This window comes from Amblyomma mixtum, chromosome 6, assembly GCF_055824585.1.
Source record: "Amblyomma mixtum isolate Tamu chromosome 6, ASM5582458v1, whole genome shotgun sequence".
Taxonomy (NCBI): Eukaryota; Metazoa; Arthropoda; class Arachnida; order Ixodida; family Ixodidae; genus Amblyomma; species Amblyomma mixtum.
The window spans coordinates 100782757-100795399 of NC_143017.1; the positions used below are offsets into that span (position 1 = coordinate 100782757).

Sequence of the window (12643 nt, forward strand, 5' to 3'; positions counted from 1 at the left end):
CCGCTCCTTCATGCCATTGTTTCCGCGACGGACCCCTTCCTGACTCACGTGAGTTCCGTTGTGACCCGCTTTCTCTTACTTGCGTGCTTTGTTTACGCATTCCGCCGCACGAAGTTTGCGGCGTGGCGGCGCAAGCCTTAAAAAGAGCGGGCCATGCCGACATGGCGTGCAGAGCGATCTGAGCTTTCCGCGGCCTGACACACAGTGAGCTTTCGTGCTACACCGACCGCACCGCACCGCACAGGAAACATGAAGGCGATGGTGAGTTGAGTCTGCAGCACTAGAGCCGACTGAGTTGCAGCTGTCGGCCGTATCAGAGCGGTCAAACGGCGGTGACTGTTCACGCGAATATCCGTCTGATAGTTTATGCTGTACAACCTGCTTGCCTTCCTTTGCGAAAATAGAAACTTTTAGCTTAGTTTAGTTAGTTTAGTTTATGGGGTTTAACGTCCCAAAGCGACTGAGGCTATGAGAGACGCCGTAGTGAAGGGCTCCGGAAATTTAGACCACCTGAGGTTCTTTAACTTGCAGTGACATCGCACAGTACACGGGCCTCTAGAATTTCTCCTCCAAAGAAATTCCAGCCGCCGCGGCCGGGATCGAACCCGCGTCTTTCGGGTCAGCAGCCGAGCACCATAACCGCTGAGCCACCGCGGCGGCAGAAACATTTAGCGATGAGGCAGCTTTACTTGCCGAGGTAAGCCGCATAGAAAATAGGCAGCCAGAATACCTCCCCTGGAAAAAAAAAATGCCACGCAAGATAAGCGTAAACGAAGTTCCGTTACTCCTGTTAGAGCGAGCTCTGCTAGTTCGACTTTTATGACAACTTACGGGAGTCAGCAGTACTTAAAAAGGGGCTTCATAGTATGCGCTTTTAGTGCATAATATTGATGGCAACATTTGTGCATACAATTTCGAATCAACTGAAGGCGAGAGCGTTTCTTATGGGAACAGAGCGCTGCTAACGTATCATTTTTAAACCATCCTAATCGTAGCTGCGTTCGCAGTGTTGCTGACTAGTCATCATAAGCCTCACTACGCCCATTGCAAGTAACCGCCGCTCTCCATTCGTCTCCGATCGCTAACAGTAACGCATCTCGGACCTTTTGTAAAAATTATTCCGGATGATCTGATTAATAAAGTCAGTGCTAAGGACCAAAAATAACAAAACATAGAAAATAAGTGCCCACTTCCAATAGTGCGTATCATCTGATTACCTGTTCCAAAAAGTGGTTTTAAGAACCCAAATGAAGAACCCTCTTTCTGTAATTTCTGAAAGTGGGTGGTTAGCCTTTTGTTGAAGCTAACCATCTTCTGCCCGAGTATTGGTGCGGTTATTTCTAGTGTTCTTTTTCAGTGTGTCGTACAGGAATTTCCTACACGGTAAGCCAACAAAGGTCCGCACTATTCAAAACCGGACCCATTGGACGAAGTAGGCGTTTTTTTTTATACGTGCTGCCTTGTTTAGTCGACACTTGTGTTGCGGGGCATGGAGCAGCCTCTTCTCGTAAATTCACGCCGCAATGCTCACTCCAGAGTGCAATGGTATTTGAATGCTCTTTAACTGGTTGGGAAAAAAGCCGCCAAAAGAGGCAACAGAAAAATGCTTAAGAGTGGTCTCGTAGTTACGAGAAGCCTTGGTAAAGGGTTCATTCGAGCAAAGGGAAAGCGTGTCGCTGCATGCGTTGTGCAGAATATCGATTGCTGCAAAAAAAAAACAACTAATTTAGCGATAATCTTTGCTGACTTTTCAGACATTATGGTGCAACGAACCCGCCTCCGCTTTTTTGAATTTCCGAATATCAACTGTCCTCAAAATTACTAGTTTGTTGAAGTGCTGACAGTTTGACCACCATGGGGTTTTCCAACCACTCAACTCAGGCTGCATTTTTGGAAATTTGGCCTTAGAGAAAATGGAAGGCGTTGGCTCATGATGGTAGGCTAGCCGACGTACAGTTTTATAATAGCCAGCTTGTCTTATAGGCTGCCTGCCACGAAAAATAAATGCAACAGAAGAAAGTACATAATCTCACGCTTATTAAGACAAGCGTATAAAACTGCAAAAATACGGGTTCTTCAGACTGCAAAAGGTAACCCTTCATTTAACATTTTGTGGAAAAATTGTAGCAACCTTAACACCAATGTGTTCGTAAATCTCTACACTTTGGGACATGTACTGATGTGTTGCGCGTTGCAGGCAGCGCTACGTTTTGCAAGGCTCCAGTACGGGCTCATGAGTTGTTTTTTTTCCTACACCTTCTCGCCGTGCGTATGAACGAAGCGAGGCTTTAGGTGTAGCGTGAGCTTGAAGGTGCACCAGCATAATGTGATTTTGCTTTTTTTTCCTTCAACACGAAATAATTAACATGGCTGTGTACTAAGTCTCAAAATACAATCCAAATTAATCGTTCGGTCTGCTAACACAAGCTCACGCTTTTTCCGCAGCAAGTGTACTGAATCTGCAGTTCCAGGAGATTTTAGAAGCAACAAACGTTATCTACATACAAACAATGATACTAAACGTTTATCGTTGGGCCCATGTGATTGGGGACGCCTGCCGCACAAAGAGATACGCCACAGATGGTCTTATGTAGCACTGCTAATGTTTACAAACGGAATATGCCGTTCTGTGTACCTCCCTTGCATGTTCCAAATGTTCATAATGAACTTTCATTTTTCCACTAGGTCACGCTCGTCTGTCTGGCTATTCTTGCTGCCGTAGCATCGGCTGGACTGTATGGCGGCTACGGCGGCTACGGTGGATACGGCGGTCACGGGGGCTATGGAGGATATGGGGGCTACGGCGGTTATGGAGGTTACGGCGGCTACGGGTACCATCCTGTTGGCCGCACTTTCGCCTACTCGACGCACATTCAGCACCCGTCCTACGGTTATGGCCATGGAGGATACGGCGGATACGGTGGATACGGTGGATACGGTGGATACGGCGGATACGGCGGATATGGAGGGCACGGCTACGGACACGGCTATGGCCATGGCTACCACGGCTAAATTCAGCATTGTTCATTATTAGTACGAAGGAATGTTTTACCATGTTCGCAAAAGCTGTAAATGTCTTCCGGCCGACACTGTTGTTCACTTCGATGATCCTTCTTGTTTAGGGCCATGCTTCGAAAGGGCACAGAAAAAGTCTAATCTGTACATAATGTAATAAAAAAAAACATTCTAGTTACTCATGTGTTTTGGAATATTTTTTGACGGCAAACGAGTGACGAGTTGCAAAGAATCCCTTTTCTTAATTGTCGTTCCGCAGACTATAAGCCTGATAAGCAACCTGTTCACTTTGCAAAAGTCTGAACGTGGAATATGGGTGTTGGCTTGCACCTCAAATTGTCTTCTCCTCGAAAAGATCCCACTGCAATATATATTTTCAAGAGGCTAGGAAAAATTAAGGCACATGTGCCTTTACTATTTCTTAAAGAATTATCACTCATCTTGCCGCATCAGTATGGCTTCCTGAAAAAGAAATCCACAGACTTGGCACTATTAACACAAAAGAAAATCATGGCGCTTTTAAAAACAAATAGCTTTTCCTAGGGCTGTATATTGATATTAAGAAAGCATTTGACTGTGTCTATAATGAAACCTGGTTGCCTAAGGTGGAGCATTACGGAATACATGGTAATGCAGATCGTCTCCTCTCTTCATATCTTCAGAACAGGTGCCCATATGTCAGCCAGAACAATCACAATTCAGACATAAAAACCACCACTTCCGGCGTACCCCAAAAGAGTATTGTTGGGCCTGTGTTATTTGTTGTTTATATTAACGACATTTTGTTCTCTTTTTATAACACAAATATGTGGGATGGGCACAAGGATGATACTGGTATGTTTTTCAGACGGGCAAATACTGACGATTTAATCTGCTCGTCAAATCACGCTTTCTCATTAGTTAGAGATGGCTGGAAAGAAGTTATCGGCTCTTGAATACCAAAAAAAAAACTCAAGCTATTTTTTCCGTACAGCGAACACAAGCGTAAAACTCAAGGGTAAAATTCTTTTAGACGGTGAAGAGGCAAGCATTGTTAATGCTGATTAAGACAGCGTAACATTCACGGAATCTCTTCCATGGAACAAACATGCTGATGCGCTCTGTAACAAACTTAATAAGAAAGGGGTTTATAGCGCAGACAAAAAGAGAAAGAAACAAAGTGACAGAACAGAACCCGTTTCAGTATGCACCAACTAGCCTGCAAAAACGTACTCGCAACCTAATCAGGTTTGCGGGATACTAAATAGACACCCCAGCTTGCTGCCAACAGCAGTTAAATGCTTAATTTATAATGCACTATTTTTGTCGACACTTAACTACTGCATTTAATAATGTGAAACACATCGAAAGAAAACAAACTTAAAATCATTTTAAAACGACTGACTCAACAAAAAGTAGGAAAATGGAGTAAAACAACTGATCTTTCGCGACTTGTACGGGTTCCTTGTTCGCATATATTGTTCACGACAATATATAGACAAGTGAACAAGGAACCGATCAGGGTCCCGAAACGTCACTTGTTTTTCACATTTTTCTTCCTTTTGGCGAGCGTGTGGTTTTTAAATGGTGTTATCTGTTCGCCAGACGAGCCTTTGTTGACTATTTGACTACGTTTAGAAGTTTAAAAGCTGTCTTGCGTGCTGTTGCTAATATTCCTCGTTATGCCCACACTTCTGATTACTTCTTGCGCTATTTCTTCCCACGAAATTGATTTACCTTTACCGTCTAACATTTACATATCACTCGTCCCTTTCGGCATGTAATCACAGCATCTTGAATTTGATAAACCTTCGCCCACGCACTAATATCTACAATAATCATAATGACGCATGAGTGGTGCCTTACTGTCGTACAGAGTACGGTCGCCAGTCCATTTCTTATCATGCTGATATTCTTCTAAATAGGCTTGCGCTCATCAATACCTACCCGCAGAGTTGTCCATAAGAGCAATACATGCACATTTCCTAATAGCCAACATCCCAGGATTTTCAACCATGCTCACCCATATGGAGTCTCTGTGAACCTCGGGTACATCTCTCTATTTCAAGAATTACTAAAAAATCTGGTTTATCATTACCTGCTCTCAAACAAATGCCACTGCTTCATCTGCATTTTAACCATAAACACCGCATAAATGTCTGCACAGATGGCTCAGTGACTTCAAAAAGTTCTGCTGGGTCTGTGGTGATACTGGCCAGGTCTATTGTAATGATGGTGAGGACTACCGATCTTACCTCTTCAACTGGTGCAGAACTAGCTACCCTAAGGGCTGCAGTTCAATTCATTAGTCAGGAATCTGCACATGACTGGACAGTTTTCACCGACTCTAAAGCAGCTCTTCAAGGCCTGCAAGCTGCACTACGCCGCGGGTTACACGAACAACTTGTTGCAGAAATCCGCAAGCTGTACCATGACGCCACATTGAAAGGACATTACATAATTTTCGCGATGACTGACAGCCCTTCTTGTGTAAATTGTGTCTGTGATGAGACAATCAGTCATCTCCTTTGTGAGTGCCCTGTCTTTGTGAACGAAAGACGTAAGCTGCGTTGTGCTCTGGTCCGCCTTGATCTTCGCCCTTTCACAGAGGCCAAGATCCTCAGTCCGTGGCCAAAACAGCCGACTGCCATCAAGGCTTACAAGGCGCCGTTCCGTTTTTTTACGAGAGACTGCCTTGATCGACAGATTGTGACTGTGTCCCGTTCCTTCTCTCCACCCTCTTTATTCCCCTCATTCCTTCCCTAGTGCAGTGTAGCCAACCGGAAACCTTTCTAGTTAACATCCCTGCATTTCGCTCTCTCTGTATCTATCTATCTGTGTTTTGTACTTCGTGTTCTTGGTGCCTTTTGTTTGGATGTTGCTCTGTTTTGCTATAAAATGCCTTCCACTTCTAATAGCTTTAAAGGTTAGGTTTTCCAGACTTTTAAAATTTAAGTGTATTAAACAGAATGTGTTTCAATCTGGATGTGTTTTAACCTCATTATGTTTGAAACCTAATGTGTTTCAGAATGAGTGCGTTTCTAATACACTTATAACTGGATGTGCTTTCATCTGAAGTGTTTTGTTCTATAAAGTGCTAATTTTGGGTCTGTGAAACGAGGTGTGAATTTGAATCCGTGATAAAGTGTACTAGAACAACTGCCAAACAGTACATACAGGGGGCCGTGCTTTGACAAGCCACAGTTATGCGACTTTTACCAGTCAGCCCTTTTTTTCCTAAGAGAGCAAAATAAAGTTTGATTTCATTTGATGACGTCCAGATAGAAATGGGCCAGAAACTAGCAGCCGAGGATAGGCTGATATACTTCGGCTGCGATAAAGACCCACCCAAAATTGCACCGGAGGCAAATGTTGAGAGTAAGGGACCGTAGGCCATACATAGGGATGGGGGAAGAGCTCGTCACGCGCAGAGGAGGTCTCGTTGACTTAGAAGTATTGCCAGGCTTGGGGGCCGGCAGTACGCTGACCTCGGCATATGTGTCGACGAGGAAGCTGAAGATAGACATGTGGTCCAGAAATAAGAAAAGGCGGCCGCATTGATAGCCGAGGTCACATCCCGCTCCCAGTGATCTCGCATAGCGTTTTCCGACCGTTTCGTGGGAAATTGCTCAGGCGGACACGGTGCTGCAAAGTGCAATGATACCAGCACATAGATGAGGTGGGAGACCTGCGCGAGCGTCGGCTGCTTGGGGAAGAAGACGGCAGCCAGGACACGGGCAGTAACCGCGCTGGCCATGCGAGGACGTCTGCAGGGTGCCGAGGGGAGCGGCGAGCTGGTCGGTCAGGTCCTCTAACCATGACATGCCAGAGGACTCTGGTGTGGAAGTGAGGTCAATGACGGAAAGAGAATGCGCATTATGGACTGAATCAGCTAATTGGGCGAGGCGATAGAGGGGCAAGTCCCCTGCAGCAGTCAAGATGAAGCAGGTGGATTACGGCAAGCGCTGAAGGAAAAGCTCCTCAACAACGTACCGTTGCAGTCTACGTTGCTTTCTCCCAGGAGCTGCGGCATGCTAGTGAGCAGCCGGCGGTGGCGGCGATCTCCAAGCTTTTCGACAGTGAGCAGGAGCTGAAGGTCTGCGCTCTCGGGCGCTGTGGTGCGGTCCAGGGTGCTCTGAGGCGATGTGTCATCACCCAATGGTCCAGAGCAACCTCAGGGGACGGCCTGGAATGTTTGAAGTTTGAAGTTTATTTTGACAGCGGTGCAGTTGTCAAGGAGGCTGACAAAAAGGCAACAGCATGCCTGACTAGGCGTCAACTTCCTGTAACGTGTGACACATCATACAGAGCATGGCAAGAAGGGCAGTCTTACTACAGCGAATACAATGTAGCATACATATTCGCTACATAAAGGACGTACAGCCGGCCAAATCTTTAGCTGGCGTGCTTGACGGCTGCGTTTTACGTGCTCCTGCAGCTTATGACGTAGCAAACTTGCGAAAATATGAATTTTAAGCTCAGGATCACTAAGCCAGTGCGTAATATTGAGCTTTCCGCAAGTTTGCTTCGTAGCAATGCACAGGAGCGCAGAAAAAGCGGTCGTCACGCACGCCAGCTAAAGATTTGGCCGGCTGTACATATCACCTTACCGTAACCATATGAATTGCAGACAAAACTTTTAAATACAAGCACTTGGGACATTACAAGATCTTTCATGCAGAGACAATAGATATTTGTGAAGACTCTTTTTGAATGTACCTACAGACTTGCTTTCATTTATAATAGATATAACTATGGGATGGTGATTTAAGAGATCTGTAATTTGGTTGGTTAGTTTCTGTGAACCATAGTTCGTGCGCATTTTTTCTTTTTGGTATATTATGTGGCGGAAGTCATAATTGTGCTGCCTGGAGAGATATTGTTGAGTGAAAGTACGCGGATCGAATTTCAAATTTTCGTAGATAACCATAGCTAACTTTTTCTTCATTACGTTATTCACGGTCAGTATTTGATGTTTCTTGAAAAGAAGTGCAGTGTGACTCTTGAGTGGATTTTCAATAAAGCGTACAATTCTTTTTTGGAGAGTAAGCAAACTAACCATACTGCTCTGTGTAGTGGTTCCCCAAATGATCAAGCAGTAATAAAGCCGTGAATGGATGAGAGTGTAATATAATTGCTTCTTTAACCAGCTGGGCAATAAAGCTCTAAATGTGCATACAACTCCAATAGATCTTGATATTTCGCATCGGATTTTTTGAACATGAGGTGACCAGTTCAGATTTTCCTGAAACACGACACCGAGGTAACTATGTGTAGAGACTCGCTCTATGATGTCGTCGTGAAACCTCATAGACGGCAAGTGGTGTATGGGTTTGTTCCGCGGATGAAAAATAATATATTTGGTCTTTTTCGTGTTCAATTCCATCTTGTTTTTCTGGAGCCATAAAGAAAGATTCAGAAGCCAGCTATTTGTTTCACTTTCTAGTGTGAGCAAGTCTATGCCAGAAAAAAATATATTTGCGTCATCTGCGTATAGAATAATGCATGGTGTGTCTGGTATGTTGACTATATCGTTGTTGTACACTAAAAGGAGTAGTGGGCCAAGAATCGAACCCTGCGGAACGCCGAACTTTATGCCCCCTATTTCAGATTTAACGTGGCTTATATTTGTATAGTGTGACCGGTTAGTTAGATAACTTTTTAACCGTTACAGGCAGATGCCTCTAATGTCAACATTGCGCAACTTGTCCAATAGTATATCGTGTTTGATAGTGTCGAACGCTTTTTTAAAGTCAAGAAATACCCCTAGTGTGTATAGTTTCTGTTCAAAATTATCGATTATTTTATCTTTAATTTTTACCAATGCTTTTTCTGAAGACTTGTGCTTTTGGAAACCGTACTGTTGTTCAGCTATAATCTTATTCCTATTACAGAAGCTTAGCAGTCTGGTGTTTGTAACTTGTTCGAAGATTTTAGAAAAAATTGGTAAGACTGAAATCGGCCTGTAATTGTTTAAATCATTCGGATATCCTTTTTTGTAAATTATTGAAACCCTCGCAATTTTTCACTGATCCGGAAAAGCCCGGCAGACAAGATTAGATTGCATATATGAGTAAGAGGTTTGCAAACTATATCGGAAACTGCTTTAACAGGTGATGCTTTTATCTCGTCATCGCCGCATGCGCTATGGTTCTTTAAGTTCTGGATTAGGGCATACATTTCTGACTCTGCTGCGGGAGAAATGAATATTGAATTCTGTGAAATTCTGTGTAAGTTCTGAAACCGACAAGTAGCCGAGCTTACGTGTTGAAGATAGAAGATGGCTTCCACCTGGCTTCCACACGTGCGGGTTCTTGCGCCAGAACGATGGCAGGCGAAGCTGGATTGCTGCAACCTCCTGTGTGCGCGAAGTAGCGTCACGCGGAAGGTCGCCTGAATGCGGAAAGTTGCTGGGGTCGATCATTTCTCAGTCCGGAGTCACCACTGCCGGGATATCGCGGGTTTGCAGCGAAGCGCCAAAACTAGAGGTGCAACATATATCTTCAAACCACATTACGTATCCGCACGCCTTGACCATGATCAAAAGGTACGCGAATACAAGTGCAGGACGGCAGCATACAGCGACTCTTTTTTTCCGAAGACCATTCGTCAATGGAACCGTTTGCCGGCCGTTGTTACTTCCATCTCATCAAATGAATCCTTTTATTCCGCTTTGAACAATGTCACGTCATTTCATAGCTAGACGGCGCGTCGTTATCTGTGCGCTGCTTCCTCGTTTCGTGCGTTCCACTGTGTATACCTGTGTCTTCCTGTCAATGCGCAGTCTACCTGCGTGAAATACACGTTTGAATTTTTTTTTATATATGCATGTCTACTGCGTTGGTGCTTTCTCCTAAAATACGTTTATTGGGTGAACAACAGAGTTGACTTTCTTGTACCCCAAATTCTGTACATAGATGCGCATTGCGTCAATGTTGTTATTCTTTGCTTACTTTGTGAATGCTTGGGCTGCTGTTTCTCTTTTTTTGTATTTACCTGCATTTATGCGCTTTGTTACTGTATCAACCCCCCCCCCCCCCCCCCCCCCCACTGTAATGCCAAATGGCGCGGTGGGTAAAAGATAAATAGAAAAAACATAGCAGGCTTGTAGGACCGAACTGCCCGTGATGATGATGATGATGATGGTGATGATGTCCTGAGGCTTAATGGCCCATACCCACGGTGGGGGATTAGCCAGGGTGCATAGCGGATACTGCCCGTGCCCGGCTTGCGCCTCGGGCACGCGCCGCTCTACTTTATTGTCATCTTCTGCCGGATTGCGTAGCTGAAAGCGCCTGACTGAGCGTGACAGCGCTTCGGCGTAGGTGGGGGCTACGACCTATTTTTGAGTGCTGCACCACTGCGGCAGATCAAGCTTTCTATGAAGAACAAAACTTCGCACATAAATTGAAGCTTTACCTGGCTGAAGAGAGGAAGCAATGCAACGGTGATCACGGATGGGAGGGGAATGATCTGCGCATTAGCTAGAGAGGCGAGGAAAGCCCTTGCCTTGAGCTTTCTCTCGCAAATGCGGACTTCAGAGGCCTTAATAACGAAGCCTGGACACTTCAACTTCACCAGCAGAGATGGCGCGAATCAATAGGGAGATTGAACAGCTTCAACTATGAGGCTGATCAGCTGCTTTATTAGGGCTAACATTTTTTTCACTGCAGGGGTAGCCGCGGTTGACTGGAGGTCGGCCGCAGGGCGACCCCGTGCTTGCTGGAGGCAGTTCTTGGGATGGTAGCTCACGTGATATCATTCTTCTAGGGGACTGTCAGCGTCGTTGTTCTCGGCCCTGAATGAGTTCTAAGCATAAGTCTGAGGCCAGCAGTATTACCTTTAATTGACTTCATCGCAAAGTAGATTGCTTTTGCAGGGATATACTTAAGTCATGAACTTTACAATAAAACAAAATAATTAGCATGAGTTTTCATTCTATAATTGAGGAATAAAAGAAATAATGGTTTTCATATAGGTATTTTTTTGACAAAAAGACAAAGCAATTCAAAAAAAGTTTCACTGTTTTACTTAGTGTCGTTTATTGCATAGTTCAATATATCATAAATAAATGTACAAATGTTTAATACAAGCCTTGTACAGGAATACAGCTACGATTGCGCGCCTAAGAAGGAACGGGAATAAATTTATTTTCGAGAAAAACGACAAATAAGGCTAAGGAATAACTAGAAATACCATAAAGCAATGTTCAGGATGGTTCAAGATTGGAAGAGGGCGGAGTGGGTGAGGGAACAAACGCGGGTTAATGACATCTTAGTTGAAATCAAGAGGAAGAAATGGGCTTGGGCAGGGCATGTAATGCGAAGGCAAGATAACTGCTGATCCTTAAGGGTAACGAAGTTGATTCCGAGAGAAGGCAAACGTAGCAGGGGACGGCAGAAAGTTATGCGGGCGGATGAGATTAAGAAGTTTGCGGGGATACAGTGGCCGCAACTGACAAAGGACAAAGTTAATTGGAGAGACACGGGAGAGGCCTTTGCCCTGCAGTGGGTGTAGTCAGGCTGATGATGATGATGAAGTCGACCATATCTATAGCTCAGCTCCTGCATACTACTGCTTTTCCTTGGTTTTGCTCGACTGGCGCAGTACACTTTTCTTCTCGTGTTTGTTGGCCGCCCGTTGAGCTCGCACTACCAGACCTTGTTGGTCTTCACAGCGGTCGCTGGACAGCAGAGTCTCCCACTGGTCCACGCGTGGGTTTTGTATTTTGGGGACCACGTTTAGAGGTGGATGACGTCGACAGAGAAGACTCCTGGGGATACAACCAAGGTTTGGAACATCTCGGAAGGTGCCCCAAAACCGCAGAAAAAGGAAGCACTAGAGTATAACAAAGTTTTCCTTCCTTCCTTCCTTCCTTCCTTCCTTCCTTCCTTCCTTCCTTCCTTCCTTCCTTCCTTCCTTCCTTCCTTCCTTCCTTCCTTCCTTCCTTCCTTCCTTCCTTCCTTCCTTCCTTCCTTCCTTCCTTCCTTCCTTCCTTCCTTCCTTCCTTCCTTCCTTCCTTCCTTCCTTCCTTCCTTCCTTCCTTCCTTCCTTCCTTCCTTCCTTCCTTCCTTCCTTCCTTCCTTCCTTCCTTCCTTCCTTCCTTCCTTCCTTCCTTCCTTCCTTCCTTCCTTCCTTCCTTCCTTCCTTCCTTCCTTCCTTCCTTCCTTCCTTCCTTCCTTCCTTCCTTCCTTCCTTCCTTCCGTCGCAGGAAAAGAAGCACTGAAATATAACAAAGTTTTCCCTTCTTTCCTTCCTTGCCCACCAAAGCCGCAGAAAAAAGCAGCACTATAGTATAATAAAATTTTCCCTTTCCTCCCTTCGTGTTTATATGCGTCATCATTAGGCCGACAGGAAGATCTTCCAGATACGCTGTTGGTCATCAACCAGGCAAGTTTTCATTGAGTGCAGACTAGGTTTGATCCTTCTGTGCTTCAAAATGTCCAGCGTCCGTCGGTTGCCGTTGTTGAACAAACACAGACACATCGCTAAAAACCCTCTTTAGTTGGAACACTTATACAACCACCCAGTGTGTTCCAAACGCCCCGCTTCACTTTCTGAGCCTTTTAGTTATTCAATATTAAGAAATAGGCATAAATGGTAAGAACCAATTAGTAGAAATATGAAGTTAATTATTGAGGCGAAAATG

At 44.9% G+C, this 12643-nt stretch overlaps 1 protein-coding gene across 1 annotated transcript; it reads left to right on the forward strand.

Annotated features, from left to right (window-relative positions):
* The first annotated feature begins 249 nt into the window (after window positions 1–249).
* Window positions 250–3012, forward strand: LOC149339860 (uncharacterized). The gene is made up of 2 exons (XM_089550589.1): window positions 250–261; window positions 2686–3012. The coding sequence occupies exons 1-2, from the start codon at window positions 250–252 to the stop codon at window positions 3010–3012; spliced, it is 339 nt and encodes a 112-aa protein (XP_089406715.1).
* The last annotated feature ends 9631 nt before the right edge of the window (window positions 3013–12643 follow it).